The 13997-nt window shown below is 39.7% G+C and overlaps 2 protein-coding genes across 3 annotated transcripts in view; both read right to left on the reverse strand.

The window, feature by feature from the left end:
• Positions 1-2831, reverse strand: part of LOC134331130 (histone-lysine N-methyltransferase KMT5B-like) — a 34476-nt gene extending 31645 nt beyond the window's left edge. Inside the window, exon 1 of the mRNA XM_063012407.1 lies at positions 2789-2831. The gene's annotated coding sequence lies outside the window, so the exon portion shown is untranslated. The remainder of the gene's footprint in view (positions 1-2788) is intronic.
• On the reverse strand, positions 826-11966 carry hsbp1a (heat shock factor binding protein 1a). 2 transcript variants are annotated; one of them, XM_063012414.1, is made up of 4 exons: positions 11711-11966; positions 3646-3712; positions 2789-2946; positions 826-1137 (listed from the first exon to the last, which is right to left on the reverse strand). In XM_063012414.1, exons 1-3 carry the CDS (start codon positions 11753-11755, stop codon positions 2825-2827), a joined length of 234 nt encoding a protein of 77 aa, XP_062868484.1. In that variant the 5' UTR covers positions 11756-11966; the 3' UTR covers positions 826-1137; positions 2789-2824. The 2 variants fall into 2 exon arrangements, with proteins under 2 accessions (XP_062868484.1, XP_062868483.1); XM_063012413.1 differs by lacking the exon at positions 826-1137 and having other exon boundaries at positions 2654-2946.
• Positions 11967-13997: the final 2031 nt, after the last annotated feature.

Below are 13997 nucleotides of genomic sequence, written 5' to 3' on the forward strand. Positions count from 1 at the left end.
GCAGCGACCTGTGACCACTGATGAAGGTCTCAAAGATGACCAACTCAAACAGCAGCAATAGATGAGCGATCGTCTCTGACTTTCCATCTACAAGGTGGACTAACGAGTGGACACAGTATTTAAAAACTCCAGCGGCGCTGCTGTGTCTGATCCATTCATACCAGCACAACACACACTAACACACCAGCACCATGTCTCACTGCAGTGCTGAGAATAATCCACTACCTAAATAATACCTGCTCTGTGGTGGTCCTGACCATTGAAGAACAGGGTGAAAGCAGGTTAAAACAGTATGTAGAGAAACAGATGGACAACAGTCAGTAATTGTAGAACTTCAAAGTGCTTCTATTTGATAAGTGGAGCTGATAAAATGGACAGTGAGTGTAGAAACAAGGAGGTAGTTTTAATGTTATGGCTGATATGTCGGCCTATGATGACCTGACTGTTTTTGCCTGTGTTTTCTGGGTAGGCTGTGAACCGTGAACCCATCATGACCCTGACCAAGATAAGGCGGTTAGAGAAAATGGAGGAACATCTAGAATTAAAGTCATCCAAAGAATGCAAAGGATTTTTAACCAACACCTCACAAATTAGCAGTGAGGCAGCAAGTCTATTTAAGTCATTGCATGAATACCAAAGTGGTGTTTAACCATAAACCTGGCCGAGCAGATCATAATCCAGACCTAATTGAGTTAGTATGTTCCTTATTTGTAATGCTGATTGTTATGAATTTAAACATCTGGATGTTTTTAATTAATATATTGAATTACAGTAATCATACTGGGCATTATAATAAAACAGATTAATTTTCGCTACTTGCTCTCTTTAAAAAAAGCTCTCATTAACAGCACCATTAAATATGCTGGGAACTGAGTGTTAAGTCACAGTACTTTAGGCTTACACCAAACCTGTTCTGTTTTTTTTTGTTGTTTAAGGAAGTGCAGCAATAAATTATGCAGTGTGAGGCCAAGATACGTTACAATCAAAATACAATCAGCATAAGAACAAAGGTTAGGAAAAACGTCCGGGGTACACAGAACATCTATGGCATCATACATTACAGTCCAATTTTATCACAAGATACTGACAGCAGGGCACCCAATACATACATAGATTCTTCCAGTACCAGTACTGCATCTAATAAAGAAGTGATACGTGATATGTGGATTAGTGCTCTTAATGGGTTTTACATTTCCAGAATATAGCACAAAAAATGAAATCTTGTACTTATAATCATTGTCTCAGTTATGGTTATAATAGGGCTGGCTCGATACCACTTTTTTATGTCCGATGCCGATACTGCAAATTAAGTATCTGCCGATACCGATACCAATTAGATACCGTCATTTCTCCTCTCAAACAACTAAGCAGTAATAATACATGTCTTAATGCACCATGGTTAAACTAGCTATCTAAATAACAATGCTCAGACTGTGTAACAAATATTCTAAAGTAATAAATACAGAACCTACAACATCACATTTATGCAAAACTGCTGTTTTTATTTTAACTTTTACACACAACATTTAGCAGCATTTTTGGTTTCACTTACGTTCGAGATGTTGTTCACGTGACACATCTCGCTTTACGGCGTGTCGTCCAGAGTGTCTACAATTGGAAGATGTGGATGTCAATCAAACGAGATGGACCGATTAGAACTGACACAGAGTTGAGATTTTCCTGTTAAAGTTCTGTCACGTTTTTAGATTAAGAGGACATCTGTGGCTAAACGGGAAACGGTGGAGTTTGTTTTATTTCATAACACTAATGGATTAATCGTTGAGGATGTGAGAGATCTCCAAGCCGGGACAAGATTTTCTTTATCTCAGGTGAGCAGTTTATCATTTATAAAGCGATTAAAATGCGTAATGTTTAAGTAGATCAGTGTGTCTTAATTTCTGAATGGCTGTTGCAGATGAGTTGTAGATCAGTGGCACATGTTAATGATGTCATCAAGATGCACCTTGTTACGGCAGTTGCCGAGTGAGCTGGCAATAAACGGCGCTCTGTTGGAACGTATCTTCGTGTGTTACTTGCTTTACACACAAACAATGGCCTTGTTTACATTAAGTGTTATTTACATTAAGCAACAGTATCGGATCGGATTACATGTTTTTTTCACTCTGATATTCGATTCAGTGATTTGGGCCAATATCGGACCGATACCTGCCAGCCCTAGTTTATAAATAGTGAATGTTCTCTTTATAAAAAGCTTTTCAACTGGCCCAAGGATATTTTAATAGCCTCGTCATTTATATGGTGGCCTTTGCTCTTTTAAAACAGATGTTTGCATAGTTAACTGACTCGAGGTATTGGAGCAGGCTGGATGCTTTCAATCTTCACGACAGGAAAATGTTACTTCATTATTGCTGTGATGTAAGGTCATTAGGTAAACACACTTTCCCATCAATTTCATACTTATTTCCAGTCAAAAGCTGTATAGGAATCTTAAATGACATGGTAAATTATCATGTTCTCCTTCTCTCTTGATTTTGGTTTTAATCAACCTTATTATTTTCATGAATTGTCCCGGTACTAGAAATGCAAAACCCATGATCTTAATACATTGTAGAGGTTTCGGACAAAAATATGATAAACCAAACTTAAACCAGTCACACTTAATGAATATCTCAAAAAGAAAAAAGAAAGCATACATACAAGCAGTAATCTACTAGAAAATTCTAGAACATTCTGTAAATTAAGGATAATCAAGATTAATTCAATTCAAGCTTTAGTGTTATGACAAAAAAATCTATACAATCATAATCACATCTCATGTAACCACTACCTCATGCATTATTAGATCATCTGGCCGTTGCCTTCATCAAGCTGTTCCTGATGCATCGGTGATTTTGTTCTCCCCCTCAAAATCCTCCACCCCTGCCTGAGTCATCAGATCTGATATGTTCTTCTCCAGGTCGTCAATTCTCGTACTCATATCGTCAAGTGTGCTGATTAAGGAAAATTTACAATCATAGATGGCAGAATGTAAACAGAATTTCATACCACTCAATTTCAACCATAACTGGATCGTTTTGACATGATCTGAAGCTTCCTCAGATACAAATGCTGTTGTGTTCATGTGATTTGTACAATATTCCTTACCTAGAAGATTTACATGAGGTACACATTTTGACTTATATTTTGGTGCAAAATATCAGTTGAAAAGTTGAAAGTTAGGAAAATATGGAAAAAAAAACATGTATGTCATGCTGTTCTTGGGATTTTAATGTCAGTAGTGTTTAGCTGATATTGTAAACAGAAAATTGTAAAATGAAAGACACAGATAAGGAACATCTATCTATTTCCTCGGCTGCTCCCGTTAGGGGTCGCAGACGGATCGTGATCCGCATTATTGATTTAACACAGTTTTTATGCCGGATGCCCTTCCTGACACAACCCTCCCTATTTATCCGGGCTTGGGACCGGCACTACAATGCACTGGTTTATGCATCCTAGCGGCTAGATACCTATAGGACAATTCAGTGTCTCCAATTAGCCTGGCTGCATGTTTTGTGGACTGTGGGAGGAAACCGGAGCGCCCGGAGGAAACCCACGCAGACACGGGGAGAACATGAAAACTCTGCACAGAAAGGACCTGCTCTCCTAATGCCCCTAAAATGATCACCCATGGAGGTAGGATATTTCTTCCAATAATCTGGTCTGACATGGTTTGGAACTTGTCCTGCATTTGCTGCAGTAAGCTCTGCACCTATAGAGGACAGAAAGACAAATAAATGAATGGGATTTACAAACATAGCTCACTTCTTGTTTAACTTCTGTTACCAAGGATACACAATTCATGCAAATCTCTCGGTGTGTGTGGGTGTATGGGGTCATGAAGTCTCCCGTAAAAAATAGCGAGAACATGCACACCTACGCTTGTGGGTGTAACCATAGAAACAAGCTGACATTAAAACAAAAGTGCATTTAAAATTAAAACTGAGATGTTGGTACGATATAGGCTCTGTCGAAATAAATGGAGTGCCTTGTATTTAATATATATACCGATCAGCCGTAACATTAAAACCACCTTTTTTTTAACCTTTCACCCTGTTCTTCAATGGTCAGGACCCCCACAGGGCCACCACAGAGTAGGTATTATAGGAGTACAGAGTAGGTGGTGGATCATTCTCAGCACTGCAGTGACAATGATATGGTGGTGGTGTGTTAGTGTGTGTTGGGGCTGGTATGAGTGGATAAGACACAGCAGCGCTGCTGGAGTTTTTAAATACCATGTCCACTCTATTAGACACTCCTACCTAGTTGGTCAACCTTGTAGACGTAAAGTCAGAGACGATCGCTCATCTATTGCTTCTGTTTGAGTTGGTCATCTTCTAGACTTTCATCAGTGGTCATAGGACGCTGCCCACAAGGAGCTGTTGGCTGGATATTTTTGGTTGATGGACTATTCTCAGTCCAGCAGTGACAGTAAGGTGTTTAAAAACTCCATCAGCATTGCTGTGTCTTATCTACTCATACCAGCACAACACACACTAACACACCACCACCATGTCAGTGTCACTGCAGTGCTAAGAATGATCCTCCACCTAAATAATACCTGCTCTGTGGTGGTCCTGTGGGGGTTCTGACCATTGAAGAACAGCATGAAAGGGGGCCAACAAAGCATGCAGAGAAACAGATGGACTACAGTCAGTAATTGTAGAGCTACAAAAAGCTTCTATATGGTAAGTAGAGCTGATAAAATGGACAGTGTGTTTAGAAATGAGGAGGTGGTTTTAATGTTATGGCTGATTAGTGTATATATGTATATGTATATATAAAACATTAATACAGTTATTCATATAGTATAACAAATGCAATACAAAATAAAAAAATAAAAATCATAAGCCTAATATCTGACTTTAAGATGCACTATATGGCCAAAAGAATTATACCACCCCTCCTAATTGCAGTTCAGGTGTTTCAGGCACACACATTGCACTGATTTATATAAATATATATTAATGATATAAAATGAAGAGATGATTTAAAATGTTTGATGTGAAGGAACTCCAGGGGCCTGCACATAGCCCTAATTTCAACCTTTTGGTTGAATTGAAATGTCAGTTGTGAGCCAGGCCTTCTCGCTCCAGGTGAAAGTGTTTCTGTTTATCACAGTTTCTCCATCAAAGACATGCCAGCTCCTCTGTTGAAAACCTGTCATTATCCTAAAATCATGATGGTGAGCTTGGTTTGGTCCAGTTTTTTGCTAGAGACCCCAATAAACCCAATATGCAAGATGATTAACCAAGGTAGAACAATAATGTGGGTCATTACATTGGAAAGAAAGTAAGAACGACAGTGGATTGAAAGTTATGCATTGACAGTTGGGTTTTCAGGAAAAGATTCAGTGTGCAGGCATAATGGGTTGACAAAAAAAACCTAACCTGACCAAGCTCAGCATTACAATTAACAACAGGACAAAGGCAGACTTTCAACAGAGAAACCAACAAATCAGTGATAAAAAGAACCCCTTCCACCTGGGACAAATTAACACTCCACGACACACAGGTAACTGTCATGTTGAAAGTGGAATTGAAATTTCAATCATCTTTGTCTCTTTTGCTGGCCACATTTGGCAAGACAGAAAAACATGATTCCTTAAGCAATTCCCACAGCTGATCTCCACAGCAAGTGGACATGTTACACCGAACTATACAAACAGTATGACTAAAAACACATGCAGTATATAATGAAACATACTATATAGATTTAAAGACACTGACTAACAATAATTATTAATGTCGAGGTTGATTAATTAATCAGATTTAGTTTTTCGGCCAAAAAATTAATTAGACAATTTTTATGATTTGTCTGAATGCTGATCAAATTTGAGATGTGTATGCTTCTTTTTTAGCAGAAGGTTTAAGAATAGGATGATTGCAGGGTAGTTCATTCTTTAATGTTCACTATGTAGATGTTGTTCCTGCTGTTTTTAGGTCATCCTGCAGCTCTTTTCCTTTTCCAGGTCTTCCGTGACACAGTTCTCAGGGAATGATTTGGGGTTTCCATATGTGATCATACTGACAGTAGCAGCTTTGTCCCTTCTAGTACTTTCAGCATTAGATTTTTCTCTTATTTAGAGCATTAAAATCTAGAACTACATTTATATTTGTAAGTCTAGTGGGTAGAGCTTTGAGCTATCATCTGAAAGGTTGAGAGTTTGAATCTCAGCTCTGCAGCCATTGTTGGACCCAGAGGCGATTTAATCTGCCTGTGGGCCCAGGGGCTACAGCTGCTTGTGGTTCAGTGGCAGCTCATGGGCCCCAGTACAAATATATATATATATATATATATATATATATATATATATATATATATATATATATATATATATATATATATACAGTGTATCACAAAAGTGAGTACACCCCTCACATTTCTGCAGATATTTAAGTATATCTTTTCATGGGACAACACTGACAAAAAGACACTTTGACACAATGAAAAGTAGTCTGTGTGCAGCTTATATAACAGTGTAAATTTATTCTTCCCTCAAAATAACTCAATATACAGCCATTAATGTCTAAACCACCGGCAACAAAAGTGAGTACACCCCTTAGTGAAAGTTCCTGAAGTGTCAATATTTTGTGTGGCCACCATTATTTCCCAGAACTGCCTTAACTCTCCTGGGCATGGAGTTTACCAGAGCTTCACAGGTTGCCACTGGAATGCTTTTCCACTCCTCCATGACGACATCACGGAGCTGGCGGATATTCGAGACTTTGCGCTCCTCCACCTTCCGCTTGAAGATGCCCCAAAGATGTTCTGTTGGGTTTAGGTCTGAAGACATGCTTGGCCAGTCCATCACCTTTACCCTCAGCCTCTTCAATAAAGCAGTGGTCATCTTAGAGGTGTGTTTGGGGTCATTATCATGCTGGAACACTGCCCTGCGACCCAGTTTCCGGAGGGAGGGGATCATGCTCTGCTTCAGTATTTCACAGTACATATTGGAGTTCATGTGTCCCTCAATGAAATGTAACTCCCCAACACCTGCTGCACTCATGCAGCCCCAGACCATGGCATTCCCACCACCATGCTTGACTGTAGGCATGACACACTTATCTTTGTACTCCTCACCTGATTGCCGCCACACATGCTTGAGACCATCTGAACCAAACAAATTAATCTTGGTCTCATCAGACCATAGGACATGGTTCCAGTAATCCATGTCCTTTGTTGACATGTCTTCAGCAAACTGTTTGCGGGCTTTCTTGTGTAGAGACCTCAGAAGAGGCTTCCTTGCCATGCAGACCAATTTGATGTAGTGTGCGGCGTATGGTCTGAGCACTGACAGGCTGACCCCCCACCTTTTCAATCTCTGCAGCAATGCTGACAGCACTCCTGCGCCTATCTTTCAAAGACAGCAGTTGGATGTGACGCTGAGCACGTGCACTCAGCTTCTTTGGACGACCAACGCGAGGTCTGTTCTGAGTGGACCCTGCTCTTTTAAAACGCTGGATGATCTTGGCCACTGTGCTGCAGCTCAGTTTCAGGGTGTTGGCAATCTTCTTGTAGTCTTGGCCATCTTCATGTAGCGCAAGATCCTCAGAGAGTTCTTTGCCATGAGGTGCCATGTTGGAACTTTCAGTGACCAGTATGAGAGAGTGTGAGAGCTGTACTACTAAATTGAACACACCTGCTCCCTATGCACACCTGAGACCTAGTAACACTAACGAGTCACATGACATTTTGGAGGGAAAATGACAAGCAGTGCTCAATTTGGACATTTAGGGGTGTAGTCTCTTAGGGGTGTACTCACTTTTGTTGCCGGTGGTTTAGACATTAATGGCTGTATATTGAGTTATTTTGAGGGAAGAATAAATTTACACTGTTATATAAGCTGCACACAGACTACTTTTCATTGTGTCAAAGTGTCATTTTGTCAGTGTTGTCCCATGAAAAGATATACTTAAATATCTGCAGAAATGTGAGGGGTGTACTCACTTTTGTGATACACTGTATATATATACAGGGGCGGATCTAGAAAAATATTTATGGGGTGGCGAGAGGGGGGCAGGAATTTTTGAGGGGTGGCAACATATGGCAGACGTATTTATACTGAATTTAATCACAGTTATAACAGTTTGATGAGAAATAGTATGTACACACTACAAAAGGGCACGGGCTGCCATTTACAAACTCATACAGACAAACTTAATCTCATGCAATCAATGTCTTGCATTTAAGGTTTCATGTGAAACAGTTCATATTAGGAATAAGTGACCATACAATGTAATCTCATTAATAGGAGATAAAAGCATGGTAACACTACTGTAGGTGGGGCATTATCATTATCAAAGGAAAGGCATTAAGGTAAGACACAGGTGATGAGTGGCAGATGTATGAGAGGGAAAGCAAACAGTTTTTGACTGTGTCAGAGTGGCAGCGTTGCAAATTGGCCATAACTTTTCTTTTAATTTGTTGCTGCCAACTGGGGTGGCAGCAGGGGTGGCAAGGCTTTCTTTTAGGGTGCATTTGCCACCCTATGCCACCCCGGTAGATCCGCCCATGTATATATATATATACAGTGTATCACAAAAGTGAGTACACCCCTCACATTTCTGCAGATATTTAAGTATATCTTTTCATGGGACAACACTGACAAAATGACACTTTGACACAATGAAAAGTAGTCTGTGTGCAGCTTATATAACAGTGTAAATTTATTCTTCCCTCAAAATAACTCAATATACAGCCATTAATGTCTAAACCACCGGCAACAAAAGTGAGTACACCCCTAAGAGACTACACCCCTAAATGTCCAAATTGAGCACTGCTTGTCATTTTCCCTCCAAAATGTCATGTGATTTGTTAGTGTTACTAGGTCTCAGGTGTGCATAGGGAGCAGGTGTGTTCAATTTAGTAGTACAGCTCTCACACTCTCTCATACTGGTCACTAAAAGTTCCAACATGGCACCTCATGGCAAAGAACTCTCTGAGGATCTTAAAAGACGAATTGTTGCGCTACATGAAGATGGCCAAGGCTACAAGAAGATTGCCAACACCCTGAAACTGAGCTGCAGCACAGTGGCCAAGATCATCCAGCGTTTTAAAAGAGCAGGGTCCACTCAGAACAGACCTCGCGTTGGTCGTCCAAAGAAGCTGAGTGCACGTGCTCAGCGTCACATCCAACTGCTGTCTTTGAAAGATAGGCGCAGGAGTGCTGTCAGCATTGCTGCAGAGATTGAAAAGGTGGGGGGTCAGCCTGTCAGTGCTCAGACCATACGCCGCACACTACATCAAATTGGTCTGCATGGCTGTCACCCCAGAAGGAAGCCTCTTCTGAAGTCTCTACACAAGAAAGCCCGCAAACAGTTTGCTGAAGACATGTCAACAAAGGACATGGATTACTGGAACCATGTCCTATGGTCTGATGAGACCAAGATCAATTTGTTTGGTTCAGACGGTCTCAAGCATGTGTGGCGGCAATCAGGTGAGGTGTACAAAGATAAGTGTGTCATGCCTACAGTCAAGCATGGTGGTGGGAATGCCATGGTCTGGGGCTGCATGAGTGCAGCAGGTGTTGGGGAGTTACATTTCATTGAGGGACACATGAACTCCAATATGTACTGTGAAATACTGAAGCAGAGCATGATCCCCTCCCTCCGGAAACTGGGTCGCAGGGCAGTGTTCCAGCATGATAATGACCCCAAACACACCTCTAAGACGACCACTGCTTTATTGAAGAGGCTGAGGGTAAAGGTGATGGACTGGCCAAGCATGTCTCCAGACCTAAACCCAATAGAACATCTTTGGGGCATCCTCAAGCGGAAGGTGGAGGAGCGCAAAGTCTCGAATATCCGCCAGCTCCGTGATGTCGTCATGGAGGAGTGGAAAAGCATTGCAGTGGCAACCTGTGAAGCTCTGGTAAACTCCATGTCCAGGAGAGTTAAGGCAGTTCTGGGAAATAATGGTGGCTACACAAAATATTGACACTTCAGGAACTTTCACTAAGGGGTGTACTCACTTTTGTTGCCGGTGGTTTTGACATTAATGGCTGTATATTGAGTTATTTTGAGGGAAGAATAAATTTACACTGTTATATAAGCTGCACACAGACTACTTTTCATTGTGTCAAAGTGTCATTTTGTCAGTGTTGTCCCATGAAAAGATATACTTAAATATCTGCAGAAATGTGAGGGGTGTACTCACTTTTGTGATACACTGTATATACAGTATATATATACAGTATATAGTCTATATATAGTCTAGTAACGTTAAGCAGGTTACACAGATTCCCAAAATCCTTTGCTGTGCACTCACTGTGTAGTGTGATTACATGCATTCTGATATTTTATTGTCTTTTAGTTATTTTTATATTTTACTTAACGAAAACATTGCCGTGTTTTTTTTACTTTCGTTATCGCGGCACTTTACCGCTAGCATTAGCCACTTGCTACTGTAGAGGGTGGGCTCACCTAGCCGCTGTCCAGTGGGGATGTTACGGGTCTTTTGCTGTGCGGTGGTGGAGGTGTGGGAATAAACACACACGACAGGGTAGAGTCACTTTAACTGTTTAGTCAGAACTTCAGTGAGGGTTACAGCACTTAAGATCGCCTAGTTCCAGAACCCGAACTTTAATGCTGGGACCATAAGGCGAGACTCATATACAAAACTAACTGCAAAACGTCCGAACGCACATGTATAAACCTGGTGCTGCATTATGATTGGCTGAGCTGAATGTCACTCACATACTAGCTCTAACGTTCACGTTGCTTAACTGAAACCACCAATCAGAATTACGGCAGCTCGTTTATCTGGCCAATCAACAGTCAGAAATATGAATAACGCGTAAATGATTTTGTAAGCTTCCCCATTCTTATTAACCAAAATAACTAACAAAATAAATAAAAAATAAAACAGCCAATCCGGGGCCCTAAATTTTTCGGGAAGCCCAGGTAAGCCCGTGCATTAAATCGCCCCTGGTTGGACCCTTGAGCAAGGCTGTGACAATGGCACACGTGTATATATATACAGTATATACATGTGTGTGTGTGTGTGTGTGTATATATATATATATATATATATATATATATATATATATATATATATGTATGTGTATACATATATATATATATATATATATATATATATATATATATATATATACATATATACGTATATATTCATATATATATAAATATACATATATTCATATATATATCAATATACACACATATATACATATATATATGTGTGTGTATGTATGTGTGTGTGTATGTACGTATATATGACAAATAAATGCTTGCTATTCTATCATATGTATTTTAATGTCTTCTATCGATTATTTAAACATATTTGAATACACATACTTATGAATACACACTCTTTGTTCATATTTGTTAGTACAAAATAAAAGTGTGTATATTTAAAGTGGATATAACCACTAGAAGTGTACTGCCTAATAAAAACAACAGTAGGTGCAGGAAAGCGTCATGTGAACGGCTATGACTTCTCCCACACGCAAAATATTTATTAATAAATCGAATTATAATCACATTTGGTTATTTTCATTGATAATTTAGCCTGCGTCTAAAAATGCACACTAGCATACTACACAGTAGCATAGTACGCGAGCTATATACGGTATATTGTAAAATCTACGGTCACTAGGATACTATGCAGTGTATGAAAATGCAGCCTGGAAACCTGCCTGTTTATCTACATTAACAGTCGCTACCGTACACTCCAAAATCTTACTTACCACGACGGTTAGATCCTGAGCTGATTTCGGCTCTGTGTCCGACATGGTCTGAAATTGCCTTAGTTCTGAAATGACCAGCTTTTCTTATGAATTGAGGTCGGAAACTGCGTGTATCTTTGCTATAACGAACTGCCTACACGCTGCCCACACACAACCAAGGCGACCGAAGCGCCCTGACGGTAGTGTGAGCTGAGGTTGGAGGATTGGATGACGTCTTTACGGAGAAATCCCAGATGGAGAATCGCTACAAAATGTACCAGCTATTCCAAAAGCCCTTAAATCCTATCTGGTGCAGAACAGAACCATGGAGCCATTTGGTATTCCGCCGAAAAATAACTACAGTGGTACCTTGAAACTCAACGTCAATTGTTTCTGGGAGTGGCGTTGAGTTTCAAGGTATTTTTTCCCATAAGGATGTATGGGGAAACCTGTTAATGTGTCCATGGAACTGCATATATTTCAGACTAATGTAAAATAAGGGGGTTGTTTTTGACACTTATACACTGTAAATGACACAAATATAATATGGCAACACTGAAATACAATTGAAAACAGTTAAAAATTAATAAAAAATACCTCTTCACCTTTACTTCTTTATTGTTTCCTTATGCTTCTTAATCATGGAGATGCTTGATATTGGAATATCGTATTCGGTTCAGTAAAGAAACTTAACGTGACTTATTGTACTAAAACGAGCAAGGAATTTCATTAGTAAAAATAACTTATGACCATTAATAATTAAGAGAGGTTTAGTGTTCCTGTATCGTTCTTTTAATACATTAAGTCACATGAAGCTTTTTTTTCTTTAATGCATTTCCTCCCTTTTTCTCCTCCTTTTTAGCGCGTCCAATTGCCCAATTGCATCATGCTTCCTCTCTGCCTATGCTGATCCCTGCTCTGACCGAGGAGATCGAAGCTAACCCCTCCCACATGTGGGCAGCAATCCGCATGCATCTTATCACCCACACATTGACAAGTGTTGTGCCACCTAGCGTTGTGTACCGAGAGACACACCCTAAGAGCACTCCTTCCCCATCTCTGTGCAAGCGCCTCTAAGCAGCCAGCAGAGGTCGTAATTGCACCAGTCTGACAGAGAGAGACCTATATCCGGCTTTGTCCCGCCCACCTGAACAACCGGCCAATCGTTGTTCATGTGGCCACTCAGCCTTCAGCCGGCAAGACAGAGCTGAGATTCGATACGATGTATTCGAGATCCCAGCCTGGTTGCAGTGTGCATTTTTACCGCTGCGCCACCTGAGCGGCCCCACATTAAGCTTTTTTCAATGATAAGCGTTTTAGGCTCTCTTAAAAAAAGCTGATTCTCATTATTTCTCAGCACCCTGAGCTATAACACAATTTTAAAAGTGAAACAGGAAAAAAATCCAGCTAAACACAGATACATGTGAAGCTTCAAGAGTGAATTTGATGGTTATTCCACACATTAGAAGATGCAACAAAAAGCTTTTTTTTTCAGTAGACACCTCAAAGCTGTATTTGCCACTAATGGCTGTATAACAAAATAATTATGTGTTATTATCTTGAATGGTCTGAATACTTTTTCCTTTATCAAGTTCCCCAATCAAAAACACATATTGAGTGTAAATTCTAGAGGAAATATGCACTGAAATTGTGCAGATAAATACTTTTTACAGATGTGCAGCTGTATTTATAAGTTAAATTTCAATGCCAGGCTCCATTTTATGTGTGATTGTTATTACTCCCTGTAAGTCAGGCTGGGGATTGTTTGTGCTGTGGACCTAAATTTATGTGTCTCTTCAAAAACCTGTCCATACACAAGGAATGTTGAATAATAACTACTCAGTTAATCTTTTAGTATCATGGGTATCTTTTCAGTACCATGGGTATATGGTATGTTTGCATTTATGTCAATTCTGTTCTATTTTCTGTTCAGTTCTATATTATTTAGCAGATATTCCTAGTCTGTAATATTAAAAACAATGCAATATTGACCAATTCACCTTAAATATTTTCATATATTATATTCCATTCACTTTTTCATGTCATATTTTTGTTATTACCTCCTGTAAGACTATAAGGCTATAAAGTGCAACATCTAGTTGGCAAAATATACAGTATATTAATAGTTAAAACACTTGCACATTTGCAAATAAGGTCTAAAGGGTTTAATTTATCAAAGAAAATGAAATATGTTGTGAGTATAATAAACTGTTTTAAGTGAGACTTATGTTATTAAGGCATTGCCAGTAAGTGTAGCCTAAATATGGTGAGGCGACGTCATCCGCGCGCGCCGCTGGGGTTTGGTCTG

This window comes from Trichomycterus rosablanca, chromosome 17, assembly GCF_030014385.1.
Source record: "Trichomycterus rosablanca isolate fTriRos1 chromosome 17, fTriRos1.hap1, whole genome shotgun sequence".
NCBI classification, from domain to species: Eukaryota; Metazoa; Chordata; class Actinopteri; order Siluriformes; family Trichomycteridae; genus Trichomycterus; species Trichomycterus rosablanca.